Source organism: Sphaeramia orbicularis, chromosome 15 (genome assembly GCF_902148855.1).
Source record: "Sphaeramia orbicularis chromosome 15, fSphaOr1.1, whole genome shotgun sequence".
Lineage (NCBI taxonomy): Eukaryota > Metazoa > Chordata > Actinopteri > Kurtiformes > Apogonidae > Sphaeramia > Sphaeramia orbicularis.
Window position 1 is genome coordinate 24,793,362 of NC_043971.1, and position 23,111 is coordinate 24,816,472.

The 23,111-nt window shown below is 38.0% G+C and overlaps 1 protein-coding gene across 2 annotated transcripts in view; it reads left to right on the forward strand.

Moving 5' to 3' along the window:
- Positions 1–20,964, forward strand: part of tasp1 (taspase, threonine aspartase, 1) — a 32,364-nt gene extending 11,400 nt beyond the window's left edge. The window contains exons 11-15 of one of the 2 annotated variants that reach the window (XM_030156295.1): positions 2,737–2,847; positions 5,103–5,210; positions 7,093–7,166; positions 19,646–19,706; positions 20,538–20,964. In XM_030156295.1, the coding sequence (XP_030012155.1) occupies positions 2,737–2,847; positions 5,103–5,210; positions 7,093–7,166; positions 19,646–19,706; positions 20,538–20,545 (362 nt within the window). In that variant the 3' untranslated portion in view covers positions 20,546–20,964. Of the gene's footprint in view, positions 1–2,736; positions 2,848–5,102; positions 5,211–7,092; positions 7,167–19,645 lie in introns of both variants that reach the window. The other variant, XM_030156294.1, reaches the window with a different exon arrangement.
- Positions 20,965–23,111: the final 2,147 nt, after the last annotated feature.

The window sequence follows — 23,111 nt, forward strand, 5'->3', positions numbered from 1 at the left end:
GTAACAGCAGCTGAGACTGAACCTCCTGGAGCACTGTCTGCTCAGAGTTAAACTCAAACAGAGACTCACTTAAACAAAGACATCTTTCCTTTTAGAACCAGGCTGCCATTTCCAAAGACGATTCTTTAACGCACAATGTATACAACTGAAAATCATGACTGAAAGAAGCATAGCTAGTGGTGAGCTGTATGGCTTTGAATGTGAGGTAGAAAGACTACAGTATATTAGCCCACTTCTTTAAGATGTGTAGACGTTGTCTGGGACATAGCTTCTGGGGAACATTAAAACCCTTTGATGTGGATCTGTAGCCTAATGCATCTCAGGGCAGACGAGTTGATTCGATCAGACAGCTGAAGCTGGAATCATATGTACTTGGACCATTGAGGTAGCCATCGTTAAGGCATGCTCAAATGTATGGTCGCCAGCAATCAGTGAAAAATTTAACTTGGTATAAAAGAAAATGCAGTTATAATGCAGAAAATGTCTTTGAATGATCATATGAAAAATTATGGGAACAATTGTCAGAACCTTATACTGGTTATAGGCACTATTTAAATGTCCAAATATAAAAAATAATACATGTTTTCCTGTAGATTATTCACTGAAAAAAAGAAATGAAGAAGGACCACTGTTATTACTAATTTTGTTATAATAGTCTATTCATAGTTTTATATATTATAAAAATTTAGCATAGAGGTAATAACCAAACCATTTTATGTATCTGTCCTATCCTGTAGTGTTCTAATTAATCAAGCAATGTAATACTGTTAGAGTTGATGTACATCTACTACCCCAGGAGATGAAGTGTAGATGTTTAGTCTGTTTTTTCACCCCATAACGTCCTCCTATATTGTGGGTATGTCTTTGATGTAACATAAAAAAAAACCCTCACATGGGGATGGAAAGCATAATGTGTGTTCCAGTACAACACCTGTTTTTAATTTCCTAACATGAAAGGCATTCCCATCAAAAGAAACAGAACAACAATCATTTTCATTCTGACACGAGGAGTATGATCCTCACCCTATATGTCACTCTTTCTTCCGTTTAAATCCGTCACCCACCGACACCCCTTCCATTCTAGTTTGTTTTGTAATCTGCGGCTCATGTGGCTCTTTGGTTTTATATGTGCTGACTGCTTTGTCCGGCTTTTACTTTGCTGTGGCGAGTGAGAGAACAGCTTGTGGACGTCACGGATTACTCCTGCTGCTGTCGGCTATCACATACAGTGTCTCAGTCTTTTTTTTTTTTTTTTTACATTATTATTTATTGAGCAGCTGCTTCTTTCTGTAGCTTCAGTTCTGCTGTGGTTGAGCTGCCGTATTATCCATTTCCCCTGAGACTGAGTGGTTTTATGGTAAACACAGTACAAAGGCCACAGTACCTGGCCAATCTGCTGTGCTACTCTCGTTAAAATAGAACTTCAAATTACTTTAGGCATCTGGTCTCCACAGTTACTCACTTGCATTCATTTTTGTTGTAGTTACCTGATATTTCATGAGGCCTTCATTTGTGTTTACAGAAACAACAAGGCTATATTCTTTAGTCTTTATGGGTTTTTAGAGGAGCTTTAGCCAGATGTGTTTATCACTTATTGTTTTGTCTTTTTTTGACTTTACACTTAAAAAACACATTGCAGTATGTGTGGAATAGCCAGTATGGATTGTGTCACAGTACTACATCTTTAGGTGACAAAGAGCATATTATAAAACACACCTGATATATTTTTTTTGCACTGGAGGTTGTGCAAAATGAGGTGGAACATTTATACAAACTGTCAATGCTTTTAACAGTTTCCACTTTGCTGAAACTTAATAGAAGGCTTATTTTCTCTCTGACACATTTTCCATGTAACATAAGCAGCATGACTGAAAAGCATTAGAGAAATTTAATAATCAGTCAATTGTCACATCTGATTTCATTCATTAATTTACAGAATGAAGTTTAAAGTTTTAATGTGTCTACAGTTTTTTAACGTCTGCATAACATCCTTATATCTTTTATTAAAGGAGAAACTGTTCATGTCAACTAACGTGACTGCTGGTGATCTAGTAATAATACCTTTAATGATTATAAGTAATAAGTTGTCGCCGATCACATTTAAGATTTCTTTTATGCGATGCCCAATTTGCTGTGCATGTACATACCGCAGAGAGTGAGCCAGAGCACAGAGTTTACAGAAGTGGAGCTAGTACTGGGTGGTTTCTGTTTCAAATTCCCAGACCAGCTGGGAATTTGGGCAGGGAAAACTGAATAAGAAACACAAATTGGCCATCAGCAATTACTGTCAGTTTGCCCTTGAGCAAGGCAGCTATACTTGGCAGCCTCTTGGGTGAAAAAATAAAGCTCAGGTTGATGGCTGTAGGTGTCAGAATGACTGCAGTAGCACTAAATTTTCTATGCAATGGAAAAGCAGATCCATTGTTTTTGGAATATTTTCCATGACGTAACTTAATAATTGGAAAATTGTGATCTTTTTAACAAGTTTTGAACATCAAAGCATAGTATTAGAAATGGAAATCAGGAAGTGTTTGCACATACTGATCTCTTAAATTCAGTTAAACAGAAGAACAATATGTGATTAATACCATACACAGCTAATGTTTTATAAAGCCCATTTTTATGTGGCTTGGTTACTTATAAGTGGTCTGTGCTAGAATTCTCTGAAATGTAGCTCACTGAAGAAGTATATTACACATTTAACTGTGTTTGTATGTCCTTTGCGTCTTTTGCCAGGCTGTGGAGAGCATCTGATTCGCACCATGCTGGCTCGGGAATGCTCTGCTGCCATGCAGTCTGAAGATGCCCACCAAGCACTGCTCGAGGCTATGCAAAACAAATTCATCAGTGAGTCACCCACATGTTGCCTGACTCCAGCACTTTTCCATACACAAAGATTTATCAGCCAAGAATGTGTTTGTGAGAAACACAATTATGCATGGAGAGAATTAAACTAACAGACAGATGTTGTGTAACATATGGAATGAACTAACAAGTGGAAATAATAGAATCAGGAGAGGTGGTTTGTGATTTGTGGATCATTTTCACTATTTTAACGTAGTCATCAAACGTTCCAGACATCAGAGCTGGCAGCAACAGAGAAATTTGAAGGATGTGTTTTGTTAAAAATTCATGTGAAGATGTCATTTTTTTGCCATATTCTTAGAAGTGGTCACTTTTAGAGAGTCTTGTTAACTGTGTTTGCTTCGTCTGTGAATGACCGCTGGGAGAGCTCAGAGAAGACAGAGTAGAGGAGAAAAGGACATGTGGAAACATGTGGTGGTTTCTGCCTTGTTCTGGCCTCCTTTAGAAGTCAGTCCCAGTTTGGCTTTATCATGGACATCTGTAACACCAAGACATTTGGACAGGCTGGATGAAGTCAATTTGAAGTTAATTCTTCTGTTGTTTCCTTTCAAGATACACATTAAGCTAAACAAAGCTCCATAAATCCTGCCTTAGTAGGAGCGATGATGACTGTCTGTGATGTGGAGGCCCCTTACTGAAGTTCCATCATACATTTAAGTCAACTTCTCTAAATAGAATATTCATAATGAGGACTTGTCTTGATTTTTTTAGAATGATTTTTATGCACTGCAATAAATTTTGTCAAAACAGTGTTGCTGAGTAGTGAGCTGCATGTTGTTGACTACTACTTTAGCTACATTTTGCTAGTAATACAAATACAAAAACTTTAAAGGGGTCATATTTTGCTAAACCCACTTTTATTAGTCTTTGGTAAATTTATTTGTGTATTTGGGGACCCTAATAGTTCCAAAAGTTTGAATCTGAACCCTCCAGGTGCTGCAAAGCTATCTTTATATTAATTTTGGCAAAAATCGAGTGGATTTCTACAACCCGTTTCAATTCCTGCTTAATTTGTTGTGTCTATAACTAGTTACATCACAACATTTGCACATATAAGGTCAAGACTTCAGATGAACATTTCTCCGAGTATAACATAATTGTTTGTCAGCAGCAGTGGTTGTAGTCCATACTGAAAATATGTGCAAACTTCAAGCTGATTGCCTAAAATGTTCATTTGTTGGTTGAACAGGACAGAGCAGCACAGCCATCAGCCTGGAGGGGGTGGGTCGTGCATTTGAAGGGCCAGCACTCAAAACAGCCTTTCTGGTGTCATTACTCAGAAATAGGGTTGAAGATGGACCTGTGGAGTTGAATTAATGGAGAATTCAGACCCAAGCAAAGCATTTACAGTTTTATGTAGATTACAGGGAAATGTTTTAAAATGCATAATTCGTTTAAAAAAAAGCAAAATATCACTCTTTTAAGAATCACATAGCAATTCATGTAGTTAAATTGTCATCTTCAGTTTAATTACACATTATTTGCTAAATATAGACACACAAATATCTACATGCAGAAATATATTCATCCATATTAACAGTGAAGATTTAGGCAATTTCTTTAATGCTTACGACTTGCAGCCATGCCAAACTTGTTAGGGAATATGTAACACAAGAAATTTAAGAGCCCTCTAAAATGCAGAACAAATTCTACAATTTTGACTGAAGTAATGTCCAAGCTATTTTGAAAAAACATGTTTTATAGAGTGAAGGGTACATTACAGCATGGAACCAAAATCAGAGGCTATCATACAACAAAGAAACAATGGCATGCAAACAGAACAATACTTTCATCAAATGCACCAATTGGTCCTGTTTTCCTTCATCTTGTTGTTGTGTTGGCTGTTTCAGAACACACTACATGTTCTTTTCCAAACCAGGCCCTGTTTTATTTTATTGCCCTGCAGTCATCACAGTCATCGCCATTCAGAGTGTATTTGTGTACGTGACACCTCATTCAGACATAACCACTGCTAAAGTTCAATCAGGGTGCAAGTTTTCCACCCAATGATTTTTTTGTGTTTGTGCTTTTAAACTTTCACTTAAAAAGTCTTTGATTTGTAAGAAACTGAACAGCAATGCGTACTTGCTTTCATTTGATTTCAGTGACATGTTGCTCCTCTTCATAGGATTCGGAAGTCTGTGTTTTGTCTAGTTTGATTCTTTGTTTGGTATGTATGAATAGAGAACTCAGTGTGGATGTGTCATGTTCAGTGTGAGGTTCTTTTGTGTATCCAGGTTCACCCTTTCTGGCCAGTGAGGACCGTGTTTTGGGCGGAGTGATTGTCTTGCGGTGCTGCAGATGTGTGGAAGCTCAGCCATCTCAGAACATTCAGGGTATACTGGGTAAGACATTAATCGTTTCAAGACCGATCGTACTCGGACTCCACGCCACAGCTGATGGTAGGCAAAGATTTGCCTGTTCATATTTAAAAATCCATCATTAGATATTTAGGAGGTGGGAGGACGTTTTGTGGCTTCCCTGGCCGGGTGGTCTGTGTTTTAACTTACACAATCAGGCTCTGGTTTCACACCCTTCTTCTCAGATTTAAACAGAGACCTCCCACTATGGAATCAACCACTAATCTTTAAACAAGTGAAGCCCTTCTGAGTGCTGCTCGGTTTGGCTGATTGTATTTGTGGATCTGGTTTCTCTACCTGGGGCTTGTGTGAATGCTCCTTATTAGTTCAAAGCCCCCACTCTGGCATTTTACCTGTTCTGTAATTTGTCCAGAGATCAGACCACATTCTCATGTGCAAAAGCTGGGCTTGAAATGTAAACATCAAACAACAGAGTAACAAAGATTAGTGTCAAAATTTAGTAGCTTTGGCCTTTATGAAGATTTTAGCTTGATACCTTGGATAGAAAAAGAAGAACGAGAAGGAGGAGAAGTCACCAGTTGAAGGTAGGGTAGGAGATTTTTTCCTGGAGCATTTTTTACTTTATTGCTTAAAATCCCCTTCACAGCCCAATTGCAACCAATTACTTAAATGCTCTAACCCAAAAATAAAAAAATTTAGTCACCTGTGGAATGGACAGGACTGAAAAAACACCATCCAGTCATTTTAACCGGCCCATCGAAATTATTGAATGTTGATATGTCAATCAAACTCAACTCCCATTTGTCCGTCCCACCTCCCCCCTCTTTACGTACCCCTCTTCATGCACGAATCGGGTGGGCGGGCAGGCAGATTGATGCTGCGCAGCGCTCGTGAACCCTCGGGAACAAGTATTGCGCATTTCCATACTCTAGAGGTGTGGCTTCGGGGGGAAGTCTGAAGAAAGGGGTTTGGACTTTTGAATTTTGTATTTTCAAAATGTAGCTTGCTCAAACCATTTTTCCAAGATCTGCTACCCTACCTTTAACAAAACAATAGTGGACAAACCTGAGATTAAAAAATGTGAAATAACTGTCACAGAAGATAAATTATATACATGCAAATATAGAACTGCTGTACAAATAATTAATTTAGACAATAGTTCAAAAGAAAAGAAAGCAAAAATCTGTAAGATCAATATCCAATTCCAATGAAGTGTGATAAAATTAGAAAAGACATTCCATCACATCCTAAAAATAGAGAACCTATTTACATGATAAAAACAATAAAATGAGGTGGTAAAAATAAATAAATAAAAATAGCTGCTGGGTCTTTACTTCCAATGACAGAATGGAGTAAAAGGTTAAAGGTAAAGCAGGTGTTTCTTCACTAAAGGAAGAAAATTTTTCTTGTTTTTGACTTGAACATAATGGCAAATAGCTTGTGATGCATCTGTGATGTTATATACAGTGTTAAATTGGCTGTAATTACAGCATATTTCATATTAACGTAGGCCTAGTTTGCTGCTGTTTGTGTGCACACACTGGACTACCTCAGATGACTCTGGACCGTAAAGGGCTCTGTGTTAATTTACAAGAATAAACAGTATGCTAACCACATCCTTTGAGTGCTGTAATTAAGTTTCTAATCCGACTCACACGTTCCACCTTCCTCTGCAGTTATGTCTCAGCTGCAAGTCATACTTTGACAGTAATGGGCATGCTCAGATTATATGACAATTTAACCAAGCTGAGTCACCTGCTTTAGCTTTTTCCTCTGGCAGATGAAAAGGCCTCTGATTTCCCTCTGCCTTTGCATCGTTTTCCACACTCATTTAAATGTATATTTATATGAACTAACCCTATCCTGTCCATACTTTTTTAACCTTTTGATTTGTTTGTTTTCACAGTGGAGTTCCTATGGAGTCACACCACAGAAAGCATGTGTGTTGGTTACATGTCTGCCCAAGACAGCAAAGCAAAGGTGAGCTCTCTAATCACACATATGTTTCACAAGAACAGTCACCCTGAAGTCATTTAATAATATAAACTAGTAAATGTATACAAAATCTATTGCCAGTGTCCTAAGTTATTGTCAGCATACTTTATGGCCATTAGTTTGTTGCTTTGTTTGACTTGCAGCTTCAAACTGTCAACTATAAACCATTTCCATTCGTTCTATTTGGATTTTTAAAGTGAAAAATTATTTATATTTATTCTAAAAAGTTGCAATACATTCAAGAATTTAAAAACGTTGTAATAAATAAATAAATAAAAACAGTCATTAGTTAACTCTTTAAGTGCCAGACAGTTAAGGGGCTAATAAGCCTTAAAAGTGCCACAGAATTTGGCCGTTTTTCAGTATTTCGCGTCGTTTTTATAATATTTGAAGAATCCTGCAGGAAACCGCTTGGTAACATCCGACCGATTGCTGATTAGATCCAAAACGCACCGGACGCAGCCGATTCATTATTGATCGTAATTTGCATAATTTATAATAATAATAATAATAATAATAATAATAATAATAATAATAATAATAATAATAATAATCTTTATTTATATAGCACTTTTCATACATTAAAAACTGTAGCACAAAGTGCTTTACATATCAGTTTAAAAATCAGTACCGCCCCCCACCCACACCCACCCACTCACCCGCACACACACACATATACATGCAAACCCACATATACATGCAAACCCACAAGCTCACACATACTTAAGAAGACTGACTGAGCACGGGTAGACCAGAACAAAAATGTACAAGTAAAAGTAAAACATCAATTTAGGAGGCGCTGTCTCAGGGAGCCATCCGCACCAGGAGGCAGTCGCCGACCCCGGCGACCAGGCACCAGCAACACAGCCCTGCATCCCAACTAGTGGGAGAGGGCCAACTGGGACCCCCACCCACCAGAAAGGAGCGGACCCCAGTGAGAGAAGGCGCCACAGCCCCCGGAGTCCACAGCCGCCCCCCGGCATGGAGGGCTCCCTCTGATGAAACACCGGAGAATAAGAAACATTAAAAAGATATAAAAATATTATTCGGTCGCGTGACCTCAAATTCCCGTCTGCTTGGTCTCAAAAGGGGGACACAGAAAGAACGTCATCGAAATGTGAGAAAGAAATGGGGGTGGATGGTTTGTTCGTACACAAATGTGGCGTGTTCTCCAAAGCCGATCTGATCGGCCCGTGGCACTTTACAGGTTGTTTTCGTAAAGCCGATTTAATCGGCCCATGGCACTGAAAGTGTTAAAGCCATGATTCTCCATAAGAAATTTATTTTTTTATATTTAAAAAAAAAAAAAACTTTAATCAGTTTATCAGTCTGTATCTACAGGCAGTGAATTGTGTGGTGCCTCCACCATAAAGAGAAAATACTCATGCCCCATGCACATTACATCAATGTACATTTTAGACAGTATTTATTATTGGGCAGTCTATCATCAGCCTTTCAGTTTATATGTACTGCCTTCTATTCTATTCTATTCTATTCTATTCTATTCTATTCTATTCTATTCTATTCTATTCTATTCTATTCCAGTGGTGGCTGAACCACGTATCACCACTAGGATACATGCACCACTATTTTAAAGTATTAAATAAAGTTAAAATACGCAGTATGTGTTTTCAGTCATGTATTTTTACATGTAAATTTCACCTGTCTATCCTTGAAACATTTTTCTATGACTCTATTGTTAAAGTCGGGCATGTCCCTGACAAGTGTCTTTTCCTCTGATAATATGGACAATGCATGTAGACCAGCGGTGAAGGTAGTGTGAGTAGATCGCATGGCATTCAAAGAATAGAAAATCAGTGTAAGGGTTAAAACATACCGCTGATACCACCCTCCCGTCTCCCCACACTGAAGTCCTTTGTGATAACCACTGAACTATACAGCAGTTTAGTTGTATATCAGCAGTATTTGCTGATTCCATTTCTGAGGAAGGTCTTGGTTCTTTTCGGGGTGTGACTTTTAATCCTGTGGGTGGTGCTTGGGCACAATTTTTTTTTGCTCCGAGGCTCTCCTGTCTCTTGTATTAGAGGGGGTCCACTGTGAACGCGCCATTTATGACGAGAGTCTATGGAGTTCTCAGGCGGTGCCACAAACAGGAAACACGTGATTTGACTGCTCATTAAAGGAGTGATATTTTGCTTTTTTAAAATGGAATTATGCATTTTAAAATATTTCCCTGTGGTCTACATAAACTGTAAATGCTTGGGTCTAAATTCTTCATTAATTCAACTCCACAGGTCCATCTTCAACCCTATTTCTGAGTAATGACACTAGAAAGGCTGTTTAAAGCGCTGTCCCTTTAAATGCACATGAGCCACTTCATGCCCCACCCCCTCCAGGTTGTTGGCTGTGCTGCTCTTTCAGGATTCAACCAGTATTTGAACATTTTAGGTAATTGGCTTCGAAGTTTGGACATATTTTCAGTATGGACTAGAACCACTGGTGCTGACAAACAATTTTGGCATATTCGGAGAAATGTTTGTCAGAAGTCTTGACCTTATATGTGCAAATGTCATGACATAACTAGTTATAGATGTAACAAATTAAGAAGGAATTAAAACAGGTTGTAGAAATCCACTCGATTTTTGCCAAAATGAATATAAAGATAGCTTTGCAGCACCTGGAGGGTTCAAATTCAAGCTTTTGGAACTATTAGGGTCCAAATACACAAATAAATGTACCAAAGACTAATAAAAATGGGCTTAGCAAAATATGACCCCTTTAAACAACCGAAAATATTTTTAAACTACACTTGAATACAGATCATACACGGTACTCACTGACTGTTTCATGTATACCTTGTTTATTTAAATATTAATATTTCTGTAAAATTATTTTAGGTGATTCCTGTTGTCTTCTTCTTCACGTGAGACAGGTGGGGTGGCGCCCTAGCACCCTCTATTGACAAGCTGACACTGTTCTATTCTATTCTATTCTATTCTATTCAGTTTATCTTCTTTGGCTATTATATGTCAGTGATATTTGCAAAAGCATCAGAAATATGGCACCTGCATTATCAGTATGACTTCTGTGTGGAGCGGCTCTTTTTGTCGGCTGCCTCTGAGTGGAGTAACAGCTCAGACTGAAGTGTTCGGCTGATGTATCTCTGTCACTACGTATGAAGAGAGGCCACTGTTGTTCAAGCCTGCTTCAGATTTCAAAGCGTTTGCCCTCTGTCCCGCCTCCCCGCTCCCTCACCTGTTTTCCTCTCCGTCTTTTGGTCTATATCGCTCTCTCTCTCTCCGGTCACTCACCCCAACCCTGGCCCTACTTTGTCCTAAAGTACCATAAAGTTTACTGAAAGTCATGCACCACTGGGGATATCAGTATCAATCTGCATATTTGTCAGATGTGCTCTGTGTATTGGGCTTTGTGGTGGAATGTGACTATGCAAGCTCTCCTTTCACGCCTGTGCCAACATAAAGAGGTGAACAGAACCCATTGAGCTCTGTGCTGTTCAGGACCTTTTTAATGACCAAATGCTGCTGTAGTTTGTAACATTTGTTCACCTTGACACATGACACATAGCGTCCAGGTTCTAGGGTCACGTGTATAGGATATTTTGTGCATTATGTAACTATTCTCATTCAGCTGCTTTTTGAAAGCCCTCATTTGCGCACGTTTAATCAGCGTGAACTCTACCCAGGACATTTCACTGCCAGTATATGAATTGGACAATGTGGAGTGTGATCAAGCAGTAAAAAGAAGAGCAAAAAGGTCAGTTTTCGGAAGCTGCTTGCTACAGATATTGTAAAAGCTAACAAAGATTTAAAAAAAAAAAAAGATAAACATTTGCATTCAAAATTGCAATAAAGGTACATAAAATAAGCCTTTGTCCAGGAATATCCTCTCTAGTAGTTCCTAGATCTCTTAAGAGAGGGTATCCACTTCCTCCTGAGGGGCATTGGTGACACAGTGATATTGGAGAGCACAGCTTAAAAAAACAGCTGCTCCACCAAACCTCACACAGCCCAGCCACACTGAAGTGCAAGCTGTGGGGCCAGGAATTGAAAGCTCTCATGGCCACCCCTCACACATTTACTAAGCAGGGCAAATTAGCATGACATCACAATCAGAGACAAAAAGCACAGATGATAGTGGTCAGTTCCAAGGGTGATCTACCAACAATGCACTAATTCAGAGCCATTAATATCTGGAATGGCATCTGAACTCTAAGGCTATGTTCACACTATAAGAAAAGATGGTCCAAATCTGACTTTTTGTTTGTCCATATGTGACCCATATCTGATTTTTTTATGATTCTGAACAGCAGAAATCAGATTTTTTTTGCCCATATGTGATCCATGTCTGATTTTTTTTTTTTTTTTTATGACCATCTGAACAGCAGAAATCTGATTATTTTTTCTCCAAACTAGACCCAGGCCACCTACATATGTGGTCCTAAATTGGATACATATCTCATGTTCTGCAATGCAACTACAGTGTAAATTTTATTGAGAACAACCACTCAAAAAAAAAAAAAAAATCTAATTAAAAAAAAAAAAATACAAATTTGCTACGAAGACATGCAGTGTGAACATAGCCTAAGTGACATGAAGATTAATTACAACACAGGTAAAAGTAACAGAAGTCACGACACATTGAACAGAAACAAAGGCCAGAAAATAAAGGGTTGCCACATGTTTAGGTGAAATAAGAATAACGTGCCTTGGCAATTGAAATGTTTTGATAAACCCTTTTTCTGGCATCCAAATAAATCAGCAGGAGTGGAGCAAATTCTGTCACTTCTACCACACACACTCTGCTTTTATGGAACATTTTGCATGTTTAATACCAAAATACTTTGCTGTCTGTAAATTTGTACAAATACATACAGCTCTGGAAAAAAAAAAAAAAAAGAGACCACTGCAAAATTATCACTTTCTCTGATTTTACCATTTATAGGCATGTGTTTGAGTAAAATGAACATTTATGTTTTATTGTCTAAACTAACAACATTTCTCCCAAATTCCAAAAAAAAAATTATTATTTAGAGCATGTAGTTGCAGAACACGGCACGTGGTCAAAATAACAAAAAGATGCAATGTTTTCAGACCTCAAATAATGCAAAGAAAACCAGTTCATATTCATTTCTAAACAATACAATATTAATGTTGTAACTTTGGAAAAGTTCAGACATCAATATTTGGTGGAATAACCCTGGTTTTCAAAGACAGCTTTCACGTGTCTTGGCTCTCCACCGTTGCTGTTGGATGACTTTATGCAGCTCCTGGCAGAGAAATTCAAGAAGCTCAGCAATGTGCGATGGCTTGTGACCATCCATCTTCCTCTTGATTATATTCCAGAAGTTTTCAAAGTGGGTTCAGGTTTGGAGATTGGGCTGGCCATGACAGGGTCTGCATCTGGTGGTCCGTCATCCACACCTTTATTGACCTAGCTGAGGCCAGGGGCATTGTCCTGATAGAAGAACCAGTCCTCAGAGTTTGGGAACATTGTCAGAGCAGAAGTCCAGTAGTTTTCAATAGTTATTTTCTGATTCCAATTGCTTTTGTGGTACGAATAGCACTGTTTTTGCCTATTATAAGAAGATAGTGATGGCCACATTAGTGGTTTTTATACTTCTCCTTCTTAAATAAGACATAGATCAGGTGTTTATTAAGTAGAATAAGGTGTGCTTGTGTTGGAATTCAACAGACACAGGAATGGAACGGCTGTCATACATGCAGACATGCTGATTTCAAAGGAAATTGCAGAGGTCTCAATTTTTTCCAGAGTTGTATAAGCATATTAGTAAAAATAACTTTGTTGACATCCTTCCATAGCTGTTTTCACCCTGCATCTTTAGTAAATCACAACAGTAGTTTATTTTTTTCTCAAAAGGGTTTCCACCGGTGAAATCCATGAGAAAATCTGACCCATAGAAGTATCATTTATTTAAGAGATGCCGTTGCACACAGCATCTGTTTTTCCTCCAGTCTGTTCAAAGTTCAAAAAGCCAGAGATGTGATATTTAATAAGACCAGGCTCCAGCCTTAATGTCTCCCGTCTGTAGCTGAGAAGTGGCTGGTGTACCAATGAGGCCCAACACACGGACATGATGTCAGTCTACCTGCAGGGTCTGACATCAAGACGGACATCGTAACTGTGTGGGGAAATCCTGCCAAAAAAGATACGGATGTCAGAGGTGTGAATTGAAAGTTTCTCAGGGGCTTTGGTCTCAGTCAGTGAGATTTTTAAGCATCTACATGTTGTCAGAGCAGTGCAGTGCATAGAGGTAAAGTCAGTCCATATCCTCCTCAGCTGCTGTTCCACAGACATTCCTCCCATTCCTGTAAGCATCCCAGCGGGCGTCGCTTACCGGACAGTCGGTACATCTCGCTCTACCTCACTGTGATAAGAACATGAAAGCGCTGATGCACAAAAGCCGGGGTATTTAGAACAAAGGTCAAACTGGATTGATATCGTAGCAGGTTTAGCTCACTCACACGCAGCTTTATTCTCACGTTTCTGCGTATATATATTTTTCCCGACACATCACAGTGTTGTAAATCCTGGAGAAGTAAAGTGGTCCAAAATGAGCTGGAAGCCAGACCGGTTTGCAGACGTCGTGCTGGCAGCTCTGCTCAGCTTTTCCTTTTCAATCAGATGTTGTTTGTAGGGAAAGTTGAGTCTGTATTCTAATCCTTTTGACATTAGACTGTAAAATGGCTATAAAACAGTGTTGGTGCAGAGGGAGAGCATCTGGTTTCATTCAAAGGCTCACCTGTGTTTGCACTGGACAGGCCATCAGAACATCAAGCCACGTTGTACGGAGCTTTACAAAGCTGCACGGACAGGCCAGCAGCAGCACTTCTGAAACAGTCACACTATTGTTTTATTGTTTATCATGATTGGACAGACCAAAGAGAAACATAGGATCCACAGCAACACCACCACGACTCAGCTTGCTCCTTCTGGACATCATTACCACTATAAAGCTCTTGCAGCTCAAATTGTGTAAGGCCAAAGAAAATCAAATAGCATGCAACTCAGGCCTTGTGGTTATTCTCTGCTTTGTATATTACACGAGAAATGTCTTTTATTATGGTACATTTTGCTTTTTATTATCCATCTCACATGGAGAATAAATAGCATATGATTGTTGTTGTTTGTTTTTTTTTACTTTTAGGGCAAAGAATGTGAAAACCACAACACAAAAACAGCGGCGTAGTCATAGAGCTATATATATCCTTTGGCCTGCACTGTGGTGTTAATGTGTGGCTTTTGTAGCTCCTAAACACAGTCATATCACCAAAGAATGTTGTTTTTCTCTGACAGATACAATGGAACTGTGTTTTTCACGTTATGTTTTGACTCAACCGTAGTCCTGTAATGTGGTCACTTCAGTCACTGTGGAACAAGCTGACAACAGCCTTAGCGTGTCTTCTTTTTTCGGTCTATATTCTAACATAGCTAGAATATATTACTGCCCTTCTTTATGCCTCCGCAAACCCCACTGACTTGTTAATTAGTTTACACTAGCTTCTGTAAGATTCCACAGCATCTATTAAACAAATGAAGTGAAACATGAGTGATGATGCGTTACATGGCAGATCAGATGTTGAGATGGACCTCATTCTCGGCAATAAAGGAAATAAAATCCCCCTCAGCTGTAACAGTGAGGTACGGTTCAGTAGTTTAATAGTGTAAAATCTAATAGTCTGAAATTTAACCCTTAAACTATTTTAAATATGATTCTGTCAGCTCTAAAAAAAAAAAAAAAGGAGATTGGTTTTAGTACTGCATTTAAACCTGTTGAAAATAAAAAAATATATATCTAGCACCTCAGTGAAGAAAACACACAAATCAGGATAATTATTCAGCACTGTGCAAAAGTCAGGAAGCAGAAGGGTTATAAGGGGTGTCTGATTATATTTCTAACACGAAATATGCTGTACAGGGTTGAAATGCACCAACAAAAAGAAAAATCATAACTAAACAGCTTCTCAGCTCAACTCTCTTGGGTCAACTGTTGATATTTTCTTAAAATAATCTTCAGAATGTCCCAGAGGCTTTTCTCTGTCCAGATAATCCCATATATCTTTTATGATATTCATATTCTTTTCTGAAATGCAGTTTTCTTTTTAATACTGTTTACAATGTTTGTGTATCTCTCCAAGTATTAGAGATAACTCTTAAGTTTAACAATTACAAATTTTTATCTATCTGTTTTTTTTAATTTCATCTTTCAGTTTAGTTTTAGTTTCCTTTGTATAAGTAGTTTTAGGAACTGGCTACTTTATCTTCAGTTTTGTTTTTATTTTAGCAATAGTTTTAGATTTTATCATTCAGAATGTCTTTCATCATCATAATATAATTTACAAAGTTGCTGTTTATATGGTACTAAGTTACTTTTCAACACATTATAGTCTAGTGACCATGAACCATTAACTTTAGAAGAATAAAAGAAAATACTGACTTTTCTCTGCAAGTCTATCATTTCACTTCTTTTTTTTTTTTTATTATTTTATATTATATTTTAGTTATTTTTAGACACCCTATGCATTTGTGATATATTGCATTAGGAATCACTCTTAATTCATTGAAGTCTGCCAAGTATTGTTCTATTCTCTTAAACCCACATGGTCCCTTTACTTGCAAGTGCACTGGATACTTCAATAACATAATAAACACACCCAGGGCATGGCATGTTGAAACTGACAAGAATTTAATTTTGTTATTTATTCTTTATAACATTTGTTTGTGCCTGTCAGGTACTGCCAGACTCTTTGAAATACAAAAAAGATTTTTCCACAAATACTTCATGATAATATTTAAGATTGTGTCAAATTTTAGTGGTGTGTTTTTCCACTTCTGTATGTGTAGGTTTAGCTTCAGTTTTTTGTAACTGCAATACCCCTGGACCAGGCTTGATGTTACACAAGTGTTGCGACATGTGTTGTGTGGCTGTTGTGTACTGCAGCTCCGTACCCTGAGGAATAAAAGGCACACGCTACTCTTAGCACTGTGGTGGTGTAATTACTCACTTGTTTGGTTTAGTAAGCCTTTGACTCTTCTTGCTTACTTACTCATGTTGTCCATGGTGTCACGCTGAAACTAAAATGAAGGACTCCACATGTGTCTGAGGCATTGCACATAGAGGTGAGGTGTAGGACACACTGGTATCACTGTCAGATGCAGTTTTCTTGCAGAATATATGAAGTCATACAGCAAACTGTTAATGGTGACCAGTAGTGTGTTTTCAGCTGCGCATTCAAGCTGGTAAGAATTTAGATGTATGTTGCAGAGCTCTTTCTCTCTGACATGCAAACATCAAAAGGAAGACATTTAACATGTCACCATTAGCTGATTATGACTCAGCTACGGACCTTCACTTTAACAGTTTAACCAGGCCCTGTTTTTAAACCTATCCTCACAAGATGAAGGGAAGAAGATGAACACAGAGAAGGCATTGGAGGCATAATAGCTCCTGAGAGTGTTGCCATGTGTGCATGACCTTGTCTGGCTGTTGTCCTGCTGCTGTGACAGTTGCCCTCAGGCTGTGAAGGACCACAGGTCAGACCTGCGCAGAAAACGTCCAGTCGAGATGAAAGGTGACGGATGGACGATGTCGGGCAGAGTCAGCGCTCCGATCTGAAGGCTGAGCAGCTCTTCCCTTACGGCTGAAGCCCATGTCAGCCTCTACGGAGTGAAAAGCAGGGAGATGTCAGCCGTTATTGGCACAGGGAGAGTGGGTCACCTTTGATCCCACAGTGGAGGTTTTACTCCAGTCTTTGCAGCTGTGTTTGCCCCTTCCCTCCTCCCATCAGCCTCGACTCAAACACTAATCACTAGCAGTTTGGTCACTCTCTCCTTAATCTGTCTGCTGGTACTCTGTGCCTTTGAACTTCAGGATGCAGCAGGAGTAGACCTCTGCATCTGTTTAACAGGGAGAGTGAAAATGAGAAATGTTATGCTATTGTTGTCCTTAGATTGTTTTTTTTAACAGTCATATCTATTTATCATCAACGTATACAAATATATTGAGCTAAAGGTCTCATTTGCTGTAAGATTGAGAAAGTAGACAAAATGAATAAGTAAAAGCTAATGTAATAAAGTATGGGCGTCCTGGTGGTTCATCTTTGGGGGCATGTACCTCATACACCAACATTCCCATGAATTTTAATGACCAGGACTTTATTTACCTGGGTAAAAGAATTCCAGGTAATCTGTATGGTATGCTTTTCCACTACACCTCAAAGTTCCTGGAAATTTACTTACATCAGGCACGGTCATGTTGAGCTGTTGACTGGAATTGGAATAATCATGTTTGCAGCTGCACACTGGCTTAACATAAGAGTGGTTGTGTGTTCTACCAATCAGTGTTCTTCAGCACATAACCTCACCCATGTTGAATTCTGGGGAATCTGAACAGTCCCACCTGCCTACTTGGAATTTTTTGCAAGTTGTTTGGTGTTGAGGGAAAGTATTTTTACCTGGGTAATTTCAGTGGAAATGCGCCAAAAAAAAGTGCAAGGAATGTTAAAGTTCCTGTGGTAGAAAACGGGCTGTAGACTGAGACCTTCCTGCAGTGACCTGTGTTAGATTCTGGCCTGCTCTCTTTGACTACATTCAGACAGCAAGTCTTAATGCACAGTTCAGATTTTTTGATGAAATCTGATTTTTTTGTGTGCTGGTTCATATTAAACATTTCAGTTTTGAGTATGAACTGAATGCGACCCCGAAGTGACCCACATGTGCAAAAGAGGTTCTGACGTAATACGTGACCAAGCAGGCACACACTGTGTTTACGGAAGTGAGTGTGTCCCCCCCACACTCTTCTGGGACACAGAATTGTGAGGTTTGTCACATTTCAATGACATAAAAGTCGGATAAATGTGACTTGGCCATTCAGACTGAAGTCACACTGCAAAATATGGGATATGTATCCAATTTAGGACAGCATAGGAAAGTGGCCTGGGTCAGATTTGTGCTGTTCAAGCTGTCTTTAACAGATCGGATACAGGTCACATATGGGCAAAAAAAATCACATTTGGGCCCCATTTGCCTGCAGTCTGAACGCAGCCTTTGTTGTATCTCATCCACTTCTTTCTCCTATGTCTTCTCTCTGCACTATAAATGTAATACAGGCAAAGTAAGACAATGGAGTAAAAACTGCAATGAAACCTTAATTTTAATAATTCAATCAGTTGCGATCATTACAATACACTAAAAATGAGATTAAGCAAGAATAATTACAGGTAGAATCAGGAAAAATTTGCAATGTAAAATGCCTTAAGAATGTTGTAAGTTGCAGGTGCATGGTATCTACAGGTTGATTTTTCATTCCAGGTAAAAAAAAGAAAAAAGAAAAACAGCCAGCACTTGGAACATAATTCAGTCCAGCATGTCTGAACTGACGATGCCTTTGAACAAAAATTAGGTTTGTTGTTTTACAAGTGCGCCGTCATGTTGAAATGGAGCAAGTTCTGTGCTTTGAATCATTCTCTGTCGGCTTCAGGTTTCCACATCACACTTGTAAAACATATAGTACATACTAGATGGTTTCCTCCTCCAGTTTTTTTTTTTTTTTCTTCTTTCACAAATCCTGGTTCTTGCTCCGACCTTTGAATTCAGAAATTTTCATGAATACACAGAAATATTCTCCCTCCAACAGATTAACATGAGAAAAGCATCAAACTGTACATATGGAACAAACATTTATAAATAGGTGCTTCTCTGAAACTGGTCCCTAAAAACAGGACAAATTCAAACAAGATGTAGACTAATGATATGAAGAAAGTTTGGAAGCACTTTGGGTCTATTTTAAAAATAAATATTTACTTAGATAGAAGAGAAACTATTTTTCAGATAAAACTTATTTTTATATTATTTTTATAAAAAAAAAAAAATGCATGTAACACGGTAAAAAAGACACGAAAATTACACGCTACTATTTTTTTGAGTATCTTTTTATTCTCACACAGGTACATTTTGGGAATCGAGCCAATTATGCAAGGCAGAGTGTTTCACAAAAATGATTTATTTTTCTTTAAATGGGCAGGTTCTGCATGTAACACGACTGGACACAGTGGGTTACACACAAAACCTGAAATGAGACTGAGATTCATGAAAAACCCACATGTCTGGATTAGATCACCTAGGTAGCTTTTCCTGTCCTAATTTTGGTCCTATTTTTGGCCCCAATATTGGATTAAAAATTGATTAATTTTGGGATGGCTCAGAGTGAGAGTATAATTTTTTTTGTATTTATCTGAAGTCATCATTAGGTACATCCTGGGGGGAAATATGTCTAAATTTTTCTTTTATTATTGGGTCTAAAAAGCTGGAAAAGTGCCAGATACCAAAATGAACCCAGTTTCATAGAAGCACCCAAATGCTTTTTCTAGAACTGAGGAGATCTTCACTTGTTGCATGTCTCATACTATGTGTCTCTGATTATCTTATTTGATGTGTTATTTTCATTAATATTTTTTTGCCTGCAGACACATATATCCAGATTACCGCCCGGGACCGTTCCTGGTCAGTCTCTGGCCATCGAGGGAGGTGTGTGTCGACTGATGAGCGTAGCGGAGTGAACCGCATCTGCCCTCCTTTCAGGCCCCTTCAGCAATACTCCCATACAGCCCCCCTCTGCCCTCAAAGACCCCCAGTCACCCACACGCACAATTCCTTCACCTCTCCACCTTTGTGATGCCAGAAGTAATAAGCTTTAGCTAATTTAACGGGGTGTCCAGGAAGGAGCGAGGGGTGTAAGCTTCAACTTAGTGCACTTACAAGACTTCCTTTTGCCACTGTCTGCCTCCAGCATGTACTCTATGCCAGTTACACCTCCCTCTGTCTCACTCCCCAAGCTTTCCAGTGTCACCTGGATGAGACTTGATACACCATTGCCTTGATTCACCGTTTTTCTTTGTTTCTCTTTATCAACTAAAAGTGGTATCCTTCTTTTTGTACATAAGCTATGATTTAGGAAAGCAGGGTGGATGTTCAAGTAATTTTGTATTGCTGAACAGATGTAACTATTTTCAGACCTTTAGTAATTTTAATAAAAAGATGTCACATTGTTGCACCTTGTGGAAAACCTGCTACTCGAGGTAATTGTTGTGGTCGAAGCATTTGTAATGAACAGAGTTAAACAGTTATAATAACATATACAGAAGAACTTCCATGTACTCATATACACTTATAAATTCTCCAGACGTACTTTATAATGTAGCATTATGTGCATCTTAGATCATGATGAATTTATAACCATTATGGCCATAGAATTTGCTTTGCTCTGATTTTTATTTTATTTTATGTTCTGATTTTAATGTGAATGCATAGCTATTGCATGTAAAACTCTACAGTAAGCCACTTTGTTTTCTCCGACAGGTTTTTAGAATTGATTGAGATGGAAGCTATGCATTTCCAGAGTGATATGTAGTGCTCAGGTAGCAGTTTTTGGACCCAACCTCCAACCGTGACTGTTAGTCATCACTTAAAAAATTTATATTTGTATAGTCACATTGACAGAGATGTTTTTACTTGTTTAGAGAGAAAATGCTTTTTAAGGCCCATGTAATGGTGCTGTTGAAAATTGTACTTGAAAGCAGTGATGGTCTAAATTGACTTGTGTTGGGATAATCAGTTTCTCGCTCAGTTACTAATAAGAATTCAAGTATCAATGAAGCCACATTAGAGCTTGTTTATTCTTTACTTGAAAATGCAACTAATATAAAATTGTATAAGCTATTGAAATTGTAATATGTGGACAGCTCTCTACAGTGCTCAAAAGGTAAATAAACTCTATGTTGTTACACCTGTGTGTCTGAACTGGTGTCAGTTGTTTGTAACTTAAAGCCATGAGACATTACTGGGTTTCCTGTACAAAACAGACTCACAGTACATTTTACTCTATGGAGAGCAGTTTGTGTAAACTCAAATAGACAGCATAAATATATTCTAAACTGTGGAAGGCCAACAATGTGTGGCCCAGGAATAAATTACATGTTGTACAGTCAGTGGAGTGGAAAGGGAAGTCTGCAAAAAGGACCGAGCCGAAACATTTCAGCATTCGAGGAAAAACAAAAATCTTGTTTTTTTGAGAAACCTTGAGCGTGTATACACTGCTGTGTTAGAATAGTTTTGAAATGTGCAATAGTTTTTATTTAGTCTTTCGTGTTTTGGTTTACTTTGAGTTTCTGTTATGAATGTGTAAGTTGGTTTAAAATTAGATACAATTTAAATTTACTGTCATTACACATGTACAAATACAAGGTAATGAAATGCAGTTAGCATCTAACTAGAAGTGCGATAAGCAGCAAGTACAGCACATGCAGTATCTACAGTAGGTACATGATTAGTCCTGTGTTACTTGGACTATTGTTCCATTGTGTGGTCGAGTGCTGCTAAAAAAGACCTCGATAAGCTCCAAATAGCTCCGAATGGGGCTGCTAGACTAGCTCTGGGCTGTCCGTTTTGAACCAATGTTAATGCAATGCATCAAAGACATGGAGGAAAGTCAAGGACAGATTGGCATGTAGTTCTGTGTTGTCTTTGCATAAAATCTGGACCTCACACAAACTCTTTAGCCTGTTCTCTAAACTACAGCATGCCTGTAACAGACAGGAGTTGAACACGAGACGAACCTCTAATGCTACTTCTACTTTGCCAAGAACTAATGCACTCAAAAACACATTTATATTCCGAGCCATCTCATATTGGAATATGCTAACCTCCAGAAATTATGTTAATAAGTAATCATGTTGTTTTTAAAACAAATCTTAAGAAATCTGTAATCAGTGATGAAACAATGCTAAACATGATTTTGTATGTATGAATGTATATGTATTTGTATTTGTATGTAAATGTATGAACTGTAATACTTTATATTAGGAATGGACCCCAGGAAGAATGGTCTCTACTTTGATAGTGACTAATGGGGATCCTTAAATAAAGAAAAGAAAGAAAAAAGGCAGTATTATGGACATATAAACAGATGGATGTGCAGTGAACATAATGTACAGATAGAAGTACTATGGACATAATGTCATCACCTTCCTAAAATAACTGCCAAAATATTTTATTTTTATTTATTTTATTTATTATTTATTTTTTATTTTATCTTTTTTTCAGAATTTTCATGAAATATAAAAAACTTGACCAGAAATTGAGTATTTCATGATTTAGGTTAAAAAAAAAAAAAGGTCATTTTAGGAGGGTGACAATATGCAGATTGTGTACAAATATACAGACTGAAAAATTTATCAAGTTTTACTGTTAGTTTTTCTGGTATTCTAGATAAAAACAAAACAAAACATAGATTCAGCCTCAAAAAACAAATGGAGGATGGAGCTTTGCATGACATTAAAAAACATCATTTGGCAAAAAACAACTCAACTGTGAGGATGCTTTTCCTTTTCATTTGGACAAATGTAGAACTGCAACAGTGTGTGTCAAGAGGAAAAATAGATCCATCCATTTTCTGAACGGTTTGCAAGGGAAAATAGATTTTTGTCCTGTATTTCTCTTTTATTTTAGTGTGTTTGAACTGGTCATTGTAGTTTGCATTTATAGTGACATAATACATCTCATTTATAAAGCACTTTCTGAAAAAATATGAAGTGTAATAGGTTTATACTCAGATAATCTGAAGATTTAAAGGAATCAACAAATATTTGTACATTTAAGGATTTATTCATTCATTCATTCATTCATTCATTCATTCATTCATTCATTCATGATCTGAACCTGCTTTATTCTAGATTATTGGCAAAAAAGAATAATAGCCCTCTTTTGGAAAATCCTCCTAAGACCAAGAGTAAGCAGTTGGTTTTCCGACCTACTGACAGCCCTCCTTTTAGAGAAAATTTCCTATACAATAAAACATCAACAAACACAACTTTTGTCAGATTTGGGACCTCTTCAATTATTGCATAATAGAAACAAGTGTTAACCCTCTGCAAT